The following is a 21,446-nucleotide window of genomic DNA, read 5'->3' on the forward strand; positions in this document are numbered from 1 at the left end:
TTTGCTGCCTTCTCATGGCATGCCAGATTTCTAGCCGTATTTTTCCAGTCCTTTGTTCCTGTAGAACCCAATGTGGCTGGAACATTAGACTAGAAGAGCTTGTAACAAAAACAGTATGCAGCATTTTGGGTTTTTGAGTACATAAGCCATGGCCTCTCCACTTCGTCACCATTGGGGATTTCATGCCAGTAATGTGTTGGATGGAAACTTCTATTTTCATTGTCTTTGGGGAACATGAAGTTTTTCATTTGCTGTGGCCCATGCAGTACAAGGAAGTCCCTCAGGCTACTGCTAAAGTGGTTCCACCATTCTGGATCATCTAGACTTAAGGAACTAAACTCAGCAGCAGCTGTTTTTTGCGCCTCCACCACACTCTTCTCTGATCTACACTTTTCTTCAGGAATGTGCATGGTTACATCCATTTGAGATGGAGATATGGATGCTGCAGTAGCTGCCAGGTCACCTGCACTTTGACTAACTGGAAGATCAGGCATCTCCTCACCACTCACATTCTCACTGGGGCTGGAAGGCTCACCGTGAACATTTGTGTCTATGTATCTCAGGAGAGCTCCTTCCTGCTTAGATAGAAAAGCTTCCTTTGCTGTCTTTCTTTTTCTGAATGCTGCCCCAGAGGTGGTCCAGAGAGGCTACACAATTCAGTTCTTCCGTCTCCACAACCAACCTTCTTCCTCATCCCTCTTCAGGGACCTGTCCCACGAATGTTTGCTTTGACAAGAGATGCAGTCCCTTGTTTTGGATGCTATGCGGGAGGTTTCCCCTCAGCAGAAGGGAAAGGAGTTCTATACAGGGTACTTACTTAGTCCCTAAAAGATGGGGTTTCATCCAGTGTTAGACCTCAGACCACTGAACACCTATGACAAGAAACACAAGATGGTCTCCCTTGGGGTCAGTTATCCCCTCCCTAGATCAGCAAGACTGGTATGTTGCCCTTGACCTCAAGGGTACGTAGTTTCACAGTGCAATACACCCGGCGCACAAGTGCTTCCTGAGGTTTGTGTTGAACAACAATCATTACCAATTCTGGGTTTTGTCCTATGGGTTCTCTGTGGTGTCCCGTGTGATGGTGGCCTATCTGAAAAGGATGAGTATCCAGGAGTTTCCATACTTAGATCAGGGGTTCTCAGGGCAAATTTTTTGGTGGCCTCAGAGTGGCTCTCATATTTGGTGACTCTCATATTTTTTCCTAAAATACTTGGGGGCTGGAGCTTGAAGCCCTGTGTCCAGATCCCAAAGCCCCACAGACGGGTGATGGTGCCTGGGGATGGAGCCTGAAGCTGTGTGGCTGGAGCCTGGGGCCTGCTGCCACGCACCCAGAGCCCTTCAGCCCTGCTGCCCCCACCTCCGCAGGGCTGAAGCACAAAGCCTGAGTCCCACTGCCCCAGGGAAGGTGGGGAACTCACTGCCTGCCTCCTCCACCAGCGTTGTGTCCCAGGTTTCTCTGGAGGGGGGCAGGGTCCAACCCCTGCTGGCAACCCCAGCAACCAACACCAAGGTGGTGCATCCAGGAGCAACAGGGAGGGGCCACTACTTTGCCACTCTTCTCCTCCCCCTGCCTCCCCCCCCCCCATCACTGCCCAGGAGGTTGTGACCGCATGTGGCCATGGTGGCCGCATTTGAGAAAGCTGACTTAGATGACTGGCTGGCCAGGGACCACTCAGAATATAAGGTCTGGATCAGAATCATGTCCATTTTTCGGCTGTTCACCTGCTGATGAATAAAAAGAAATCCATTTTCATAGGGATAACTTCATAATATCACCCAGAATTCATAAGCTGTACAGATGGACACCCCAAAATCTCTTCTGGTTCCCCAGAGGAATTTGTGCAATATTCCATTTTTAAAATTACGCCGACATCTCCTATTCTGATACACAAACAGGGATGTAAACAAAGAGTCATGTTAGTTTCAAACTCCATTAGATACAAAAGGGAAGAAGTTTGCTAAACAATAGAGTACTTTCTTAGCCTCTTAAAGGGCATAATGAAATAAAAATGCTTCATAATCCTGCCTATTGGACTGGAAGATAAGGATGCAGTAAATTACTGTATATAGGCAGTCTCCCATCTTCCACATGGGTTTTGTTTGTAACAAAATGGCAGCAACACTATTAACCTCTTGATATTAGATTGATCAGAAGTTCCATCTAAGATACTAAAGCCATATTTTCACTAGAGATTTTCTGAAACTTTCACATCCTTGCTCTAGCAAATGACAGAAACCAGATTTTTGCGCTTAAATGAGGAGACAGTCACAACACTATGCAAAAGTGCCCTTTACATGGGGCTCTATGTCATATATGCAGTAAAAGCAACTGTTTTCCAGAAGAGGTCATTATCAGAATAAGTTGTAAGGAATTATAAAAGCAAATTTCATTCATAAACATAGCTCTGATGCAGAAACAAAGGGCCTGATTCTCCTTGGCACTAATGTCTCTTTATATCACTCTGGCAATGTAAAGGGGCATTAACGTGAGAATACATGTATCTTAGTCCTACTGCAAGGCCTTCTTACTATGTCAAAGTCTTGTAAAGGAGCCCTAGTATAAAAGTGTATCAAGTCCAAATTTCTTTGTTGGGTTTCTTAGTAAAGTCATAAAGCAAGGTTCTCAACAGATTGGTTTGTGGTACTGGCAATAAATAAACAAACCATGAATGTCAAAATAGATTCTGACACTGAGTGCATCATAAACACTGCTACAAATACCAAAAGTTTGGTAACTGCTTAATGTTAAAATTAAAAACTGTTTAATATAGTGAGCACAATCTGACCCCCAATGGCAAAACAAAACTGGTGTATCTGTGTAAGGGTATGTCTTCACTACCCGCCGTATTGGCGGGTAGCAATCGATTTATCCGGGATCGATATATCACGTCTCGTTAAGACGCGATATATCGATCCCCGAACGCGCTCACCGTCGACTCCGGAACTCCACCAGAGCGAGCGGCGATAGCATGGTCGACGGGGGAGCCACGGCCGTCGATCCCGCGCCGTGTGGACCCCAGGTAATTCGATCTAAGATACTTAGACTTCAGCTACGCTATTCGCGTAGCTGAAGTTGCGTATCTTAGATCGATTCTCCCCCTCCTCCCCCCCGCAGTGTAGACCAGCCCTAAGAACAGATCTCCCCCATAGAGTTTGAAATAGTGCAACAGGAAATTCTATGTGGACTTGTGTTGAAGAACAGTCTGTAAATGTTATTATCAAATGGGTATATAAGTTGTATACTGAACAAAATCATTTACTGAACAAGATGTTTAATGTACTGGGATACCTTGCAGATAGAACACCATTGATTTTTATCCGACATGCCCAAAAAACTTTGTCACCAAATGCAAGCACCAGCCCATGAGAATGGTTGAAGAGGTGATGTTGAGACTTCAAAATGCAAGAGTATTATCAGTTTTGCATGCAAGCCAAGGGTTTTGGCAGGTCTGACTTGATAGGAAGTGCAAAACTGTTCACCTTTTAAGTCCTATTTTTAGTAGATATGTTTAACTGACTTTCCTTTGGGATTGCCTCATCACCTGAGGTATACCACGCCTCATGTCCCATATCTTTGAAGATGTGGATGATGTGGCAGAACTTGATTATCAGTTGATATTGGGCAAAAATAATCAACACCACAATGAGAGCAAGCAATGTTCTGTAGCATACCAAAGAAGATCATCTTAAATTGATCATAAACAAATGCCAGATTTCTTTGACTAAAGTTAGTTATGAAGGGCACATGCTAAGTTCAACTGGGCATGAGATATAAACTTTTATGTATTGAGGCATAAGCCAGCTTCAAATTGCTGAGGGGTTAGGGAAAAATCTTTCATTATGAACTGGTAATTGTGGTAGATAGATACAGTCTCTCTTCTACCTTCTGAAGCATACCTTGCTGGCCATTGTCAGAGACCAAACACTAGACTAGATGGGTCACTGGTCTGATTCAATATGGCAATTTCTATTTTCTTAAGAAAGTTGAGGGCAGTTGTACAAATATCTAAGCAAATTCATGCCATGATTAACACTGTGTAATAAACAAGTGACATACAAGAGTGCTGTATGAGACTGGTCATTGTTTCTTATCTCCAGATATATGACATGGGCCAGGGTTATAGTTTCACTCCATCACATGACGTGGATCAATATCCACTCACACCAGTTGTCACTGTGCCAGAAGTTTTTTTTAAAAATCCTTTGTATAACTGAAGCCCAACAGTCAGAATGTCTCGCTGTAGAATCGGCTTATAATATATATATTGAGTATCGAAAATGTAAGAGGCGAGAGTTCATATTTACATTGCTAAAGTCAGTGTTGAGATTTGAACCAAATTACTCTGATTTTTTTCCTTGCAGCTTCGAGGAAAGAAGCAGCATATTCGAGCCTTGCTCATTGACAGAGTCATGTTGCAGCATGAGGTGATGTACATTTCTGTACTGCCAATTTTTACTCACTACTATACTAGGAAATGTCAATCTGTAACATCTTATTTAACTAAAAGCATTCTCAATCTCTACAATAACTTTCCTCTCTTAGCTTTATAAAATTATCAATAAAGCCTGTCTCTAATTGGGATTTTTCTACTTCCTTTAGCTGAGAACTCTAACTGTTGAAGGCTGTGAATATAAAAATATACACCAAGACATGATTAGGGATCTTCTGTGTTTGTCTACAAGTTCCTATGGTCAGGTAAGAATATGTCTTCTATGCTAAATTAATGCAGTCATGCGCTACGTTTATTGAGCTTATTTTCAACTCGATATTTGCAGTGAAATGTAACATAATAGAGCTTTTAATTCCTTGGTAAAATTCAGTGTCACAGGATCTTTGTTTCTTATTTCAGGCTTCAGTAATGTATGAAACATTTAATTACTCACCTAATTCTTTCCAGGTTAGGAAATTCCAGTCCTGGTTAGGCCCAAAATTTGACTGACTTTTGAAATTTGCAAAAGTGAGTTTTGTCCAATGAATTCAAGACTTGCTAAAGTCAATAGCAGCCGCACACACTCATCCAAAACCAGAATTGGGCCCATAGACTCTTTTGAGTTATTTATTAAACTTTAAACTCATTTGTATTAAGTGTTTCAAAAATGTGCCAGGTTGACAGTTGTGGAAACTAAAGTCTTCAGTTCACAGAACAGATGCATTATGGGCCATGGCAAGACAAGCTACTCCACACCATACTCCCAGTGTGCCTAAAACCTAATTTGGAGAAATCGCGAGGATAGTTGAGCCTCCATGCCCACTGCTGCTAATCTTTTAAAATAAAACAGGCTAAATTTCTGTGCACTGACTCACCTTCCTAAGACCTGCACATTAGTAATTGAAGAGAATTGGGATATCACTGCTTTGTATATCCTTTTGTGTACTTGAAGATCTGAGGTAATGCTTGTCTTTCTACAGGTCAGAAATAAAGCTCAGCAAGCATTCTTCACAGCACTGGGAACATACAACTTTTGTTGCAGAGATATCATTCCTTTGGTTTTGGAGTTTTTGCGGCCAGACCGACACGATGTTACTCAGCAGCAGTTTAAAGTACTATCTCAGTTACTTAATTTCAGATCTGTCTCCAGTTTGTGTGTAAAAATTTTATGGTTAAAATACATGTGGTATGGTGTAAATATTTTATTAGCATGACTTTGGGATGGTTGAATTACTCGTGAATAGCTAACCCTAAAGTGACTTAGGCAGTCATCCCAAAAAAGTGCCCATAAAAATATTTTTATACCATACCCCACCTTCATGAATATACTCGATTTCATCAGGACCTAAGGAATTATGAATGCTTTATGCTAATAGCTGTTCACTTTTATTTCCCAATTAAAAGAAAAAAATAGTACAAAGCAATAAAATCTCAGCAGACTGTTCTTAGTTCAGTAGTTTTTTAGCAACCCTAGTCGAGCAAGGAAGGAAGAACAAAGAGCTGTTCAACAGAAAATGTTATGCTAAGACTATGTCTGCACTGCCCCACAATTCAGCCTATAGAGGTGTGAATAGCAGTGCGCACCATTAGTGTAATCCTGTATGAAGAGGATTCCATTAATGCGAACTAGGAACCTTTTTTTGTGTGCCTGCAATGTCAACACAATGGAGTTACAGCGCAACACTTCGATGCACACGTCTGTTCACACCACCCATAGTTCGAATTGCAGGGCAGTGTAGACAAGCCTAAGAAACACAAGTTTGTAATTTAAACTACCATAAATAAGTTTGTAGAAAGGCCAGGTGTTTTATTCATTGTGGTTATTGAAATGTGTTCTGTGGAAATAGTTCCCTCACAACCATTCTATGAAAGAGAAATCCATTTAGTCTGCACTACTTGCACACACTACTAAAACAAATATTTAATATGTCAAGAATTGCGTGGAATATCTTGTATATATTAGTGATAAACTGGATGGTTTAATCTCAGTTCGTGTTACAATTTAATAATTGGTAAAATATAGAGCAACTAATTTTTATTCTATATGAATGACTGCTTTATGTAACTTTTAGTATTACAACTCTTGTTTACTATAGGGTGCCTTGTATTGTCTTCTTGGAAACCACAGTGGAGTATGCCTGGCAAATCTTCATGATTGGGACTGTATTGTACAGACTTGGCCATCAATTGTTTCCTCTGGACTTAGCAAAGCTATGTCTCTGGAAAAGCCATCTATAGTGAGACTCTTTGATGACCTAGCAGAAAAGATCCACAGACAGTATGAAACAATTGGATTGGACTTTTCAGTAAGCAAAAAAATCACTTAAAAGCTAATATCACATTCGGAGGCTGTTTGACTTATATTTGATAAAATAAGTCAGTTGTTTAATAAATTTTACATGTTTTGGGTTAGCTTTGACTACTAATATTGATATATTGATTTCATTCTGATTTCCAGTATGAAGGAATATAGACAAATATATCTAAGACTGGAATATTATAGATTTCATTTTAAGATTATTAGAATTTGACACTGCTCGCCCCCCCCAAATTTTAGAGGCCAGTTATGCAATGGGAATGAAAAATAACTGATCTTTTAGCTCTTGTCAGGTGTGGTCCCGCCTAATCAAGGTTGCTGTGCACTTGCAGGACAGTGTGGGGAAGCTTGCACTGTCAGTACTTGTGTTGTATCTGTTCTGTTGTTAGTCTAACAACTTACACTATACTAAATTTACTTACTAAGTGAAACATGGGGACGGAAACCATTACCATAAATATTTTAGCATTTTTGTTTAACCATAAAATCAGAGTTTGTGCATGGTTTACTCCATGCCTTAAAATATAGACATGTAATCATAGCTCTATCAGTATTTTAAAACTACTTAATTTTCCTCCGTCTTATCATAACAAGACTACTGGGAGCAGTGATTCCTGTCAAATAACAAAGGAGCAACCTGGATTGCCTCTCTAGGGAATTTTGTAAAATATAGAGGGAGGCTTATTCATATCTATGTGGAAGGGACGGTATGTGCACTTCATTTGACTGCCTCTCTGGGAGTCTCCTTTTCCAGAAGGATGGCTAACATTCTTTGGCTGCTATTCAGTTAGAGATATTTCCCTTCTCTCTCAACAGGTTCCAGAGAAATGTGTTGAGATAGCCATTCTAATGCAAAAAGCAGAAAACCCAAGCGCCAGCGGGATGATGCTTAGTTCAGAAGAGATTCAGTTAGGAATTCAACGACAGAAAGAAAAGAATGCTGAGGCCTTGCAGTAAGTTAGATTGGTCTATGTAGACTTCAGTAACTACAGAAGTTGTCGTGCATAATAGCTTTTAGTCGATAAACATATACAGTTCATGAGCGATGATGTAAATTTAATCTAAAATTGTACATTAAATGTAATATTCTAAGAGGATGTGCTATTTTGCTTCTGAGTTTTGAGGCTAATAAGAAATAATTATTTGTGACATCTGTGTGTAACGTTTTCTCTAGCAAAAATGAAGCTGTTTAAAAGTAATCTCTTCTTCATAATCTTTTTTTTTTTAATACGTTAGCCTAAAAGTGACACTGAACTCCAACCATCTTTCCTTCCATTATTGCAGCTGTCTTTCAATAATCCTTAACTGTATTGGAAGGGACATCATTGGCTTGTATGAGAACCTATATAGAATGGAATATTCCATATTCTCATCACCATAGTGCCTCAGCACTTTCCAGTAGTGTGTTCACAAAATGGCACTTCATCTCAATATTTTGTATCAGTTATAGTTACAAGTACTTATTAAGATAACAATACTTCAGACCAATGAAAACATTTTTTTCAATTGCTTTACTTTGTGCATTTGACTGCTTTGTTTTCAGTCACTTTAACTGTGTTTGTGTTGGTGTACCCCTTCCGTGAGGTCTTCAAGAGGGTGCTCACCAATAACAGCAACAGCGAAGCTGAAACAGAAAAGGCAGCAGTGTGCCTGAGTATGAGACAACACAGTAATTAGGGAATATTGCTTACTTCTGGGGGAATTCTGTGCCAAAAAATACAAAATTCTGCGCATAATATTTTAAAATTCTGCATATCAAAATAACACAATATAATCACACCAGTTTCAATTACTTTGGTAATTTATTTCAAAAAAGTTGTCAGCAAGTATGTCTATAACAATACAGACAACAAAAAAGATTCAGGAAATGTTTTTTGACAAATAGATTCCTTACTAGGCATATTAATGCAGAACTTTGAATAATTCATTTAAACTACAATACAGAACCGTATTTCCTGCCCCTCTCAGAAGCAGTGTGAAGGCTTGGGGGAGTCAGGGGTAAAGGAGGAGTTGAGGGAGAGGGAAGGAGCCTGGGAGTGAACCTGGAGGGTTGTTGGGTGTGGGTGTGAGAAGTATGGAACAGGTTTCTTGAGTGGGCTGCGGAGGGATTGTTAGGGAGCCTCCCTCATGCAGACCCTGGCTGACCCCTAGCCTCTCCCATTCAGTCAGGCACATCTGCCCCTGTCCCCATGTGATCCTGCACCCTTATGTGTCCTTGTACCCTCTTCCCCCGTCCCATGTGTCCCTCCAACCCCACTCAGACACCCACTCCCCCCATTCCCATGTGGCCCTGCACCTCCATTCAGCCACCCCATGTGTCTCTCCACCCTGTCTCCATGTGTCCCTGCACCCCCTCAGCCAGTCCCATCCCCATGTGTCCCTGTGCCCCTACTCAGCCACCCCTTTCCCCCATGTGGCCCTGCACCCTTTCAGCCAGTCCTCTCTCTCTCTCCTTCCCACATGTGGCCCTGCAGCCCCTCCCCTGTCCCACTGTGGCTCTGTGCCTCCACTCCCAGTCTGCCCTTCCCCATTAGCAGTTATGAACCCCAGTCTGTGACCCCCCCCAGCTGCCCCTTGTGCCCCATTTTGTCTGTCCCTCCATATCTCCTTTCTCCTGAGCTGGCGCCACCGGCAGGGCACTGCCAGGAAGGCAGCCTCTTCTCTTCCTTATCTGGGAGCGGCTGCTCTGTTCTAGCACCACAGCAGCCCCTGGTGGGCAAAAGGCATAACTGCAGCAACTTTCGGGCAGAAGTTATTTTCTGTGGGGGGAAAAAATTATGCGCGCCACATGAATTATGTGCATGCGCAGTGGCTTAGAATTCCCCCGGAAATAATTGCTGCAATAGACAGAAGAGAAGGAATGGATCAGACTTAAAGCAATGATGTTGACATCTGGTTTGGAAATTCATATAGAGTGGAGGCTTGGGGGCAGTGTGGTATGGAGGGGTTGGAATAATAGAAACAATTTCCCAGTCCCTCCATGTCAGACAACCTTAATGACGGAGTGTTCCCTGTCTCCACGGCAACTGGGAGCAGACCAGATCTTTGCTCAGGACCTGGGCTAAGGTTCTCCCCTCAGGAAGATACCTCCAAGAAGCACACACTGCAGGCTCCAGGACTCCCTTTGTAGCAGAGATGTCACAGGATTTGTAAAAAAAATTAACTAAATGCTCTGTTTCTTCATTGGTTTACCAGTTTTGAGGATAAAAACCTCAAAATCTAGTCCCAACATTTTGTTGTTGTTGTTGGCTTTCTGAGGAGGGTTTGAAGGACAACACCTGTCCTCCCTTTCCCCCTCAGAAATGGGAGACAGAACGCCTCAGGAACCCAGCTCCCAGCTAGCATGTTGGCACGGTCCACAGTGAGACAGTTGAGTAGGCCACATGGAAGCTCCCTTCACTGAGATGAGGCCAGAATCAGTGGCATGGAACTGGGGATAATTTTTTTTTTCAAACTCCTCTCCCCCTTGCTCCTCTCTCCCCTCAGCTCTCTCCTAGGAATGAGGGTTGCATTTCCCACAGCTTTCAGAGCAAGCACGAAAGGTTCACTGGAGCCTCTTGAATCTTCGGGTAAGAGACACCCTTAGTAATCCCAAGGAAGAAATTCCTGTTCCCAGCCAGCGTGTAAGTAAGGTTCATGTAGAGATGGTTGAGAAGGCTGCAAAGCATCCCTCTTCCCACAAGCTGTTTTACCTGCAAGGGCTCAGCTGCCATGAAAGTGGGCAGCTCCTTGAACATTTGATACCAATGAGTATCACCAAATTCACAGCCGTGAAAAACGCTTCACGGACCGTGAAATCTGGTCTCACCCTATGCTCACCTTTCTTCTGCACTGCCTTCAGAGCTGGGCGGCTGGAGAGCGGTGGCTGCTGGCCAGGCACCCAGCTCTGAAGGCAGTGCCCTGCCAGCAGCAGCGCAGAAGTAAGGGTGGCAATGCCATACCATGCCACCCTTACTTCTGTACTGCTGCTGGCGGCGGCCCTTCCATCAGAGATGGGCTCCTGGCCAGCAGCCGCCACTCTCCAGCTGTCCAGCTAAGCTTCCCAGAGTTTAGCATGAACGGATATCTAACTTAACAGGTGCTTATGTTTTTAGAAAATGAAAAATCCAAAAAACCCTCAAACCCCGCAAAGTTTACTCCTGGGGGAATTCTGCGCCACTGTGCATGCGAAGAATTTATGTCCCCTGCAGATTTCTTTGCTTCCCTGCAGAAAAATGACTTTCTGATGGGGAAGCAAAGGGAAAGCACAAGAGCAGTCATGTTTTGGGTGCCCAGGGCTGCCAGCGGAGAGGTAAATCACTGTGGCACAGGGGGCGGGACTGGGGAAGACCTGACTGCTGGCTCCTACCCTGCACCGGGCTCATCTGCTAGTCCTGGTTGGGTTGGGGAGAACAGGACTTCCTCTTCCCCTGCACGGCATCTGGGGCCAGGTCAGACCCACCCTCCGATTTCTCCCCAGGCAGCAAGAAGCTCTGCAAACTCCCCACCCATCTCTCCTCAGCTGCAGGGGGAGGGATCACTGTATGGGGAGCTTCTCCCCCATCTGGCCAATCTCTGTGCATCCAGATCCCCTCATACCCAGATCCCCCCTGCAGAGCCCCACTTCCCCTGCACCTGGATGACCCCAACAAGCTACCCGCACCTGGATCCCCACTCCACCAAGCGCAACCAGCTGCACCTGGATCCCCACCCCAGTGAGCCCCACCCCCCCAGCATCTGGATCTCCCCACTGAATCCCCCCACACCCAGACTCCCCTGCCGAGATCTATCCCCCCCACACACCCAGACCCTGCACTGCTGAGCCCCAGCCACCTTCACCTGGACCCCCCTGCAGAGTCCCATTACCGTTGCACCCAGAACCCCCTAACAAGCCCCTGTGCATCCAGTTCACCTCCCGTACCCAGATTGCCCCACACAGAATCCTCTCAACCCACACCTGGATCCCCCCACACTAAGCCCCTCTACACTTGGATCCTGCCTTGCTGAGCCTGCCTGCCCACCCCTGGTGCAGTTGGCACAGAGGGGCAGGGCCCTGGGGTGTTTCTGGGGCAGGCTCGGTCCTTGCGCTGTGTCAGGGTTGGGTACAGCCTCACTGCTGAGCCATGTTCTTGGGGGGGGGGGGGGAGCTGCAGAATGATCTCCTACCTCTGTGCAACCAGTGGCCTGTACTCCCCAATACCATGCTGGAGCCTCCACATTTATTTGACAAATTAAAATTCTGCAAGTTTTAAGTATTGTGCACAGAATTTTTAATTTTTTGGCGCAGAATATCCTAGTGTAAAAATTGAATAGCAATTGTAATTGGTCTGTGTAATTGTTCTTGCCTTGTTTATGAAGGTGTGATTAAGGTGGAATGGAAATTCCCTATCAAGATTTGTAACTAAAAAGTAAAAGAACTTAATCTGCCTAAGGTGAAGCCTGCTGCAACCTCCTAAGTAAAGGGTATCATCATACCAGCTGAGGGAGCATTGCAAACCCACAGATGAGAATAAGGTTATTACTCAGACTAAACTTAGATATAGCAAGGTCAACACTGGGACTATTAGCTGCAGTCTGATTGTGCAGTTCTGTGTTCATTTGGGAGGCCATTGGGAGAGTAGATAACCCCCAAAAAACAAAACAAAACAAAACAAAACAAAAAAACCCATACATAAAATATACCTTAAACTAGATTTCTGTAGCAGCTTTTATGGAACTGATGCTTCCCCTGACTGTTGTTTGCTGCACATTCAGAACTTCCAAATGTGTGTTGGGGAGACAGCTATGGCTCCACTCAAAGAGATTGGAATTGCAGGCTAACGCTATTATCCTTCTAAATGTTTTGTTGGTAAGCTCTTTGGAGAGCATAGAGACAAAGAGGTAACTGAGGCTTTAGACAAGGGAATTGGTCCCTCCCTTGTTCCAGTGAGAGAATCTTCAATCTACCTCATCTCAGCAAGTGTTCCCTTTGAAGCTGCTGCTCTTGCAGGTTCCTGCACATTAGGAGGGGGCTTTTGCTATATAAGGCCACGATTTGTTGGAAAACAATCCAACTCCAAAAGCTGCTCTTGATTTTTGGGTTTCCTGAGTCTGGGAAGATTCCCCCTTGCAACATCCCTCACCCAGATTTCCTCTAAGGGGCATTTCAGGGTGGGCCCTCATCTGGGAGTGAACGACTCAGAAAAAGGATGCTTGAGATAATATTTATCATTTTCCCAAAGTAAATTAAAATAAACCGGCACTGTCTCATACTATGGACCATCAAGCTCACTCTTCCATTTCCAGCAGATGATTCTTCAGAAACATGGTATTTGTGTACAGCTGCTAAGAAGTTAAATGTTCAGCACTATTTAAAGGAGTAGCCTTGTTCATGTCCTGGACATAAGCCCCTACACTGTTCCTCAAAGTTCTGTACCAAGAAGGAAAGTCAGTGTTGGCCAGCTCACCAAGACACATGAAGATCCAAGGGAATGCCATCTAGATCAGTTAGCCTTTCAGTGCATTGCAGTCCAGTTTGGAAGTCTATTGATAGCACAATTTGCATCCCAGTCCAGTTGGAATATCAAGAGGTGCTATGTGAGAAAGAGAGACACCAAAGTGAAGGTTGTGGTCCCCTTATCTCAGAAGTGGGCTAAATGGCCTCCTTTATGCTCTCCCCTCTGCCCCGATAGTAAAGATGGTAAAGCAGATTGTGAAGGAGCAAGACCACAGTAATTGTAACTGCCTTCTCATTAACTCTCAGGCCTTGGTTTTCAGACCCAATTTAAACATAATGGGAACCTCCTCTCAAACTTCACACACACGCAATGGGGGGCTGATACTGAATCAAAATCCAGTGCTGCCTAACCCACCACCTGGAAAGGAATCAGTCATTCTTTCTGAGAAAGTGATAAACATCCTCCTAGCATCTTGGAGGAGATTCACAGATTATGTCTGTATATCACTTGAGGTTTAGATATTGATGTTACAAGAGGCACGCATCAGGGGAAAGTCTGCTAAAGCTAAGGATATTCTGGTGTTTTTACAAGATAGCCTGACCAGTGGACACGTGGACAAGTCAGTGACTTCAGGCATATTGCACTGTAAAGAAACCCATGAGAATCTCTCCTCACCAGCACATAACAGATGGCTGAGGACCACCATTCTTACCAGTCCTCAGTCAAAACACAGATTCCTTTCATGATCTTGAGCTGCATGCTACAAATCCTAATAAAACTGCCTTTCATCTTCACAGTTGGCAGGTCTCTTCTTCCTCTCCCTGAAAGTATTTTGCCTACTCGCCCCCTCCTGGTACGAAGGAGGTTTTGGAGCTTGGTGTGCTCTCAATGAAGTCTCAGTTATATGCTATATCAAACATGGTAGTTCTGTGAACTAACCACACCTCCGTCCCCAATGTAACCGCAATCTTCCTTATTTAATAGGAAGTGGTATTGTTATCCTGGATGAAGCCAAACATCCTAAGGAAGTAAAATTCATAAGTTAGAGGTGAACAAAGCCTACATAAGAATAAAGGTTTATATAGTGGAGGCATTTGGAGCCTGAGGTACAACTCCTCATTACCATGTACTACTCACTCTGTGGAAAAAGCAATGATTTTTTTTGAAAGATCACACACATCTTACGAGAAGGTCTATAAAGCTACTACAGGACCTTCCATCCACATTTTTTCAAACACTGTAGTCAACATACTCATCCTTGCTGAGGCAGCATTTGGTGGAAGGGTGTTACAGAACAGGGTTCCCCAGTAACTCTTATGTTCCTTTTCAATCCTACATGGGTAAATTGAACCCTTCCCCCTAGGGATGACTTACTGTTTTCTACATCCCACTGGGAAGATTATCTGACATGGAGGGAACTGAGAGAGGGAAAAGTCGGCCTTACCTGTGAATTTTCATTCTAGGACATTCCATGTTCTACAGTCTGACCCTTCCTTGGAGGGGATTGTATTATATCCAATTTTTTTCTGCCAAGGAGAGCCCTAGAATAGAAATTCACAGATAAGACAAGATTTTTCCCCGATTTGAGAGGATAAGGAGAAAGACTTGATTTCTTAGTATGGAAAGATTAGCTGGGTTGGAGAGGGGAAGGCTGGAACAAATCTGGTTGGGCACAGAGGACTCTGAATGAGTGAGATAGGTGGCATAAATTTTTCACTAAAAAGTACTAGAAAAGTATTAAGTAAAAAAGGGAGTTGTTAAATGAAGGGACATAAAAGAAGAAAACAGTTGTAGAGCTCATTTCTCCCTGGTGCAAGGGAAAAGTGGCTAGTAGGAAGCTGATTACAACTCTTGATTGTGCATTGGTCCAGCATCTGGCGCTGGCCCACTCCCATTATGTCCTGTACCTCCCCCGGCATGGCTTTAAGCCAGGGCTGGGGTCTGGCAAAGGATCCTCATCATCAAGGATTTACACACCAGCAGAAAGTTCCCCTTCACATGGGGAATTGTCCATAGGCCATTTACAGCCAGAATCTGGCCACTTTGCAAAGTAGCCAGACAATACTGAAGAATCTAAAATAGAGCACCTTTTATTGGCATGGCAAAGCATAGTGTATATCCAGGCAGATTATAAAGTACATACATAAAAAATGAGGCTCTGTACTCCTGATTCTTTTCTCTTATACCAGGTTTAGGCAGGAAATTCTGTTGACCCCAGTGGAGTTATTCCTGGTTTCTACTAGTCTGTGTGAAGATGAATCAGAACTTGTGAGCTTATCAGTAATGTAAAAAACTGAGACTTGAATATTTTGATGATATTCAACTTTATCTAATTAGATAGAGACCAACTGGTGCATTCTAAGGACATGGTACCCTGATTTTCACACCTCCAAAACACAGTGTAGAAAATGCCACTCAGCTGGGCAAACTAGCTGCCTTTTAAGGCCTTATCTGGACAAAAATGTAAAGGTACAGATGCTCCCCGGGTTACGCAAATCCAGTTTACGCAAATCCGCACTTACGGAAAAAGTTCCGTAAGCTTTTTTTTTTTTTCCCCTTATTGTCGGGTATACGTTCCTGACTTATGCAAAACTCAACTTAGGCAAGGTGTTCCGGAACGGAACGCTTGCGTAAGTCAGGGAGCGTCTGTACTACGTTGGATCACGTTAGTTAGCTTACTCTAAAACCTAAACTTCTAGTCAAGGCAAGTTAAAACTTAAACTCAACCCTTTTAGCATATGTTAAGTATAGCTTGCCATGTCTTGACTCGAGTTTTTGAGGGTTTTAATTAGACTTAGCTGACTAGCATGATCCAACATCACACCTTGAAATCCTAGTCTAGACAAAGACACAGTGTGGAGGAATCACCGTAATATTCCTCCCTTGACTCAACAGCGATTCTCTCCCCTCCATCCGTTCCTCTCAAAAAATTAACATGACATATACACAGTATTTGCAGTGTTAATTTAATTACTAGACATTGTGTGTGCTATTTATATCCATTGTGCGAATGAAGAGAAAATATAATGCCTTATTTTGTTTATATAAAGATTCTTTTAAACACTTCTGTCCATGATGTCTAGTTGTTGACAGTACACGTCAAATCTATATACTCATTTTACTTTTGTTTTTTCAGAAACTATGAAAATTTGATCAACATGCTGTTAAATTGTGTGAATCAAAGAAATCTGTAAGTTTGCCTTTCTCTGAACTTTTTTTTGTGCTAGTTTTTCTGAATTAAAAAAATGCACAGTAAAATAGATAGCTTAGATGACTGAAAATAACATATGCAGCCTTACCCGTACAGGACTGGTTAAAATGCAGTTTAGATCAGTAGTGATCAGAAAGTTGTACTGTCTGACATCTCATACATGAAACATATTTGGCCTTGGCCTACTTCTAATGGACAAGAATCAACATCAATTGGCATGGATATAGGGACAGAAGGGCCATTTGTAGGGATGTTCAACTCTCCCTCCCAATTGAACAGGGAAGTATCAGGTCAACATGAGGAATCCTGCATTGCTGTCATCCATCTGATGCCAGTATTATACGTGAATGTAGCCTTATAGTAATTAATAGTAGTTGTTTTCAATATCTCTGTCCATTCCTAACAATTTCTGAGTTCAATTATTTGTCTAGCATAAAGATGGCAATGAAGTTCAAGTACTTTTAAATTACTGTTAACCAGGTAATTTATTTTTAAAATACTACCAACTAAATAAAGATATTTGAGGTCTAATTCTCAGTTGCATTAAGGTAATTTTACACCAGTCTAACAGTGTAAAGAGCCTTTGCATGGATGTAGTTTGCACCAACTTTAAGGCCCATTTTCTCTCCCCAAGTGATGTAGAGGGGCCTTCTTTTAATAAGACTGAGGCCCGTATAGTGTGGTTGTAGAATAGAACATTAGTTTTATGGTGGTTAGATACACCTGCTTAACAGATGTTTTTTTGATTTTAGGTATATTTTTATAACCTTTTTTGGACAACAGTGTTACATGCAGCACTCCACTATTCATTGTATATGTTGTTTTTTAGCCCCTGGAAGTTTGAACACATAGGCATTGGCTTTCTGTCTCTCCTCCTGAGGGATGATAGGGTACTGCCTGTCCATGCCATAAGATTCTTTGTGCAGTGTCTCAACCACGATGCAATAGTGGTTCGCAAGGTAAAGATGGCAAATTGATTACAATTTCTCTTGCTTTTCCAATCCCTGATCAAATATTTGTTGTTGTTGTTTGTTATTTAGAGGCTCCAGTTAGGGAGCAGGGCCCTGTTTACACACACAAATGTCCATCCCCCAAATTGCATATGATCTTGGGAGTCCTATGACAATGGCAATTGATCTGAGGGCTTTTAGATGAGCAAAAATTTGCACTATTAATTTTGTTTATCCTGCTTGTCAGTGAGACTTGGAAACACTTTCAGCATTGTGGGGGGTTGGAGGGAAGAGGAAACTAGATGGCAGGCTCCGTGCTGTGGCATGCCATGCAAAAGAGGTTTAATTCTGTGTCTCATGCAGTGTTCCCTCTAATTTTTTCCCACGCATGTGCAGAATGAATTTTGTTATGTGGACCAGTATGGAGGTGATGTGTGACACATCACCTCCATATTGGTCCACATAACAAAATTCATGTGGCGGGGATGGGGCCCAGGGGTTCGGAGTGTGGGAGGGGGCCGAGGGCTGGGGCAGAGAGTTGGGGGGTGAGAGCTCTGGGGTGGGGCCGGGGATGAGGGGCTCAGGGCTGGGGCAGAGGGTTGGGGTGTGGGGAAGTGAGGGCTCCAGCTGGGGATGAGGGGTTTGAGATGCAGGAGGAGTCTCTGGGCAGGGGCAAAGGGTTGGGGTGTGGGGCAGGGGGAGTGAGGGCTCCGGCTGGGGGTGTGGGCTCTGGGGTGCAGGCTGCCCCAGGGCTATGGTAGGGAGAGAGGACTCCCTGCAGCTCTCTCTCCCCGGAGTAGCACCTGGGCTGGGGGGGAGAGGCGCCTCTCCCCTCTGCAGCAGCTCCAGGGCTGGGGCTGCGGGATAGGCGCATCTCCCCCGGCCCCGGCAGCTCCGGGGCTGGGGGAGAGTGTCTTCTCCCCGCCTCTCGCCGCCATGGCAGCTCCAGGGTTGGGGCTGGGGAAGGGGCGCCTCTCTCCACCGTGGCAGGTCCAGGAGCTGTGGGAGAGGCATCTCTCCCCGCTGCAGCCCTGAGCGCCTGCGCGGCGCTTAATGGGCTGGTGTGCGGCTGTGCAGCTTAGAGGGAATTTAGGTCTTGTGTTCTCTGTAATGAGGGGGCTGAGATGGCTGTGGAGGAAGTAATCTCATCTGCTGGTGTGACTAAGTGCCACATGATGATGTTGACTGACTTTAAAGGGAGTGCCATTCACCATTTACTTGGGAGAATGAGTGACTATGATGTGAATGACTAGACAAATCCTTGCACTGAAAATGTGAAATGGATGAATTAATCCTCATTCTCCTTTTTAGATGGCTATCTCAGCTGTTGCTGGCATCCTCAAGCAGTTGAAGAGAACCCACAAAAAGGTGTCCATCTGCCCTTATGAAGTCAGTAAGTGTTTAATAAGAGATTTCAGATCCTAAATTTATCCTGAAGCTTTCAGGAAATATATTTTCCCACCTACCTTACCAATAGAAAACACATGTTCTCTGTTATTGTGGTATAAACAAAATGGGTAACCTAACTAAAACATTTTTCACTTATCTTTAAAACAAAATGTATTCACATCTAACAAGTAGATGTGTACTTGTAGTTTATTCAGCTGGTTGTAGGGAGGATTGTGTATGCGTACACATTTTATATATAGACACAGGGCCTGATCCTTCTCCCTTTGAAGACAGTGGGAGCCTTGCAATTAACTTGAATGAGAACAAGATCACACTTGCATATACCATTAGGTGCCTCTGCTTTCTGTTCATTCCTTACTCCTTTTATCATCCAGATTATGATGAACACTATGTATAAACAAATATTAAATAACATTCTTTTTATATTATTTCTGTATTTGTCAGTGTGACAGATGACTTTTCTTGGTTCCATGGGTCCTATGAACCCAACATTCAGTTATTGTAAAGGTAAACATTTTAAACCTGAGTTCAGGAAGTTCTTTCCCTTTTTGTGCATGCATGCATTACAAATAGGAACAGGCAGAAAACTTCACCTGTCCCTTAAACAAGACCTCATAGGCTCGAGTGTTGTTTAAGTCATTTTCACTACAGGATTTCAGTGTGCCGTTTTGGCTCCTCTCAATGGTGCTTCATAGTACACCACACATGAAGGAAAAATCAAATCTCTTCTTCATTTAGTTAAAGTTGTAAATCTTGTGATTTAATAGTATCTTTGTAACAAATTTTCTTGGTTTAAAAAATTGATGTGCTAACAAGTTGACTCCCTACTTCAAACTACATGCTTATCCCTTTCTGTATTGCACCACCTGTGACCAAAACCTTCCCAAAAACAAGATATGGAAAATGAACTGGAAGCTGGAAGATAAATGTAAGCAGAACGGCTGGAGGATGAGCAGCAATCAAAGAAGTATTTGAAAGAAAATATGTTTGTCTTTTTTGAACTAAACACCCAAACAAGCTTTACAGATATTGGTCCTGTCTAGACTAGACTTCTTGGTTGTGTTGTAACTCTAGTTAACTGATATGATTGTAAGCACAAGTATGTGCTCCATGACTAAGGATAATCGATCATTTTTTTTTTTTTTTTATGTAGAAGTTCCAGACAGTCTGCAAGGGTACTCAGTACACACTACTAGCTGTTCAGTTTTATGGGCTCAGGATCATACCGGATGTCCTGTTGTTTTTGTATCTCAGAGGTAGCAACCCTATCCAGGACAACACTTGTTCCTAGCCATGAAGTGTCTATATTTGCATTTACAATTGTGTTAGCTAATTCCACTTAATTTCCAATCAGTTAGCTCTAGTTAGAACAGAACTAAAAACTCTAGTTTAGCAGGTCCTGTTTGTACAAAGGTATTGTTGTTAAACTTCTGTGGCAAATTTCATCTGGAGGAATGTTTACAAGTGACACACAAACTCTTGAAATGGCTCTCTCATGAAAAAGCTGACAGTAAATTATAAACGTGTGGGTATGTTAACAAGTATGGGCTTGTGAGCAAATCTGATATAACATTAATTCATCTTTAAAAATAGGTGGAGTCCCCAAGTCTTCCAGCATTCAGGCTGGTGACAGACCTGATAACCAGTGGCTGCATTTCGATAGTGAAAGTTTACCAAAGACTAAACAAGCTTGGGCGTCATGTTGTTTTGTGGAGAAAACACACTGGGGATACTATACCTGGCCTCAGTGAGTACTATTAAATTATGTGTATTGTGGGCAAAATTGTATAAGAAAAACAGAAAGTTTGACTAATACTGTTGAAGTTAAAGGGACACTATTAGATCAAAAATAATATTTTGAATTTTCTTAACTATAATTAAAACTGAAATTTTTTTTGCACTTCTCCTGGCGTGGACAATGAAAATAGTCTCCATTTCCATGTTTATTGCAAATCAGTTTCCAGCCAATTGTGATATGAGCTTTTGTGTGCTGCAAACATTGTGGGGAATATTTTTGTTTAACTATTTCTGTTGGAATTGCATCTCTTAGTCTTGGATTTTGTAAAAGCTTGTTTTACAGTCAATCATTACAAAAATATTGGGGGTCTAAATTTGCCCCAATAATGCCCTTTTTTAACACTAGGTTTGAGAGGTGTTTATGATTGTCATCAAATTAAGCTTATGTCACATGCTATGAAAGTATAGGAGAAGATTACTGAAAAGCGTGTACATGGAATGGTTGAAATGTGAAAGGGTCAGTATGGATTCATGCTGAGAAGGACACAATTAGTGACATATTTGCTCTATGAATGCTCATGGAGAAGTTCAGAGAAAAGAGACAGCAACTGGGTATGATCTTTGTGGACTTGAAGCAGGCATACATTCATCTGATTAGAGTAAAGTTTATGACAGAGGTGTGCCAGAAAGATATGTCCATCAACACCAGGATATGTATGATGGAATGATTACTCTAGTCAAAACTAAATGGGGCTACCGTAGAGAATTTCCAGTAAACATTGGCCTACACTGAGCGTCAGCATTGAGCCCCTTTTTATTTGCAGTTGTTACGGATGTGATGAGAATATACAAAGGGAACCACCTTGGAACATGATGTTTGCTGATGACTTGGTAATATGTGCGGAAGATTGTGAGACCTGGCAAGCCAGTTTTGAACAGTGACAGCATAGTTTTGAGCAGGCAGGGCTTAGT

At 42.9% G+C, this 21,446-nt stretch overlaps 1 protein-coding gene across 1 annotated transcript in view; it reads left to right on the forward strand.

Moving 5' to 3' along the window:
* PSME4 (proteasome activator subunit 4) overlaps window positions 1–21,446 on the forward strand; it is a 207,189-nt gene that overhangs the window by 119,986 nt on the left and 65,757 nt on the right. The window contains exons 23-31 of the mRNA XM_026652532.2: window positions 4,366–4,428; window positions 4,604–4,699; window positions 5,414–5,545; window positions 6,530–6,739; window positions 7,567–7,703; window positions 16,303–16,356; window positions 17,207–17,336; window positions 18,639–18,720; window positions 20,331–20,484. Coding sequence (XP_026508317.1) covers window positions 4,366–4,428; window positions 4,604–4,699; window positions 5,414–5,545; window positions 6,530–6,739; window positions 7,567–7,703; window positions 16,303–16,356; window positions 17,207–17,336; window positions 18,639–18,720; window positions 20,331–20,484 — 1,058 coding nt within the window. The remainder of the gene's footprint in view (window positions 1–4,365; window positions 4,429–4,603; window positions 4,700–5,413; window positions 5,546–6,529; window positions 6,740–7,566; window positions 7,704–16,302; window positions 16,357–17,206; window positions 17,337–18,638; window positions 18,721–20,330; window positions 20,485–21,446) is intronic.

The sequence above is a fragment of the Terrapene carolina genome, unplaced genomic scaffold (assembly GCF_002925995.2).
Source record: "Terrapene carolina triunguis isolate 2854851 unplaced genomic scaffold, T_m_triunguis-2.0 Scaffold120, whole genome shotgun sequence".
Lineage (NCBI taxonomy): Eukaryota > Metazoa > Chordata > Testudines > Emydidae > Terrapene > Terrapene triunguis.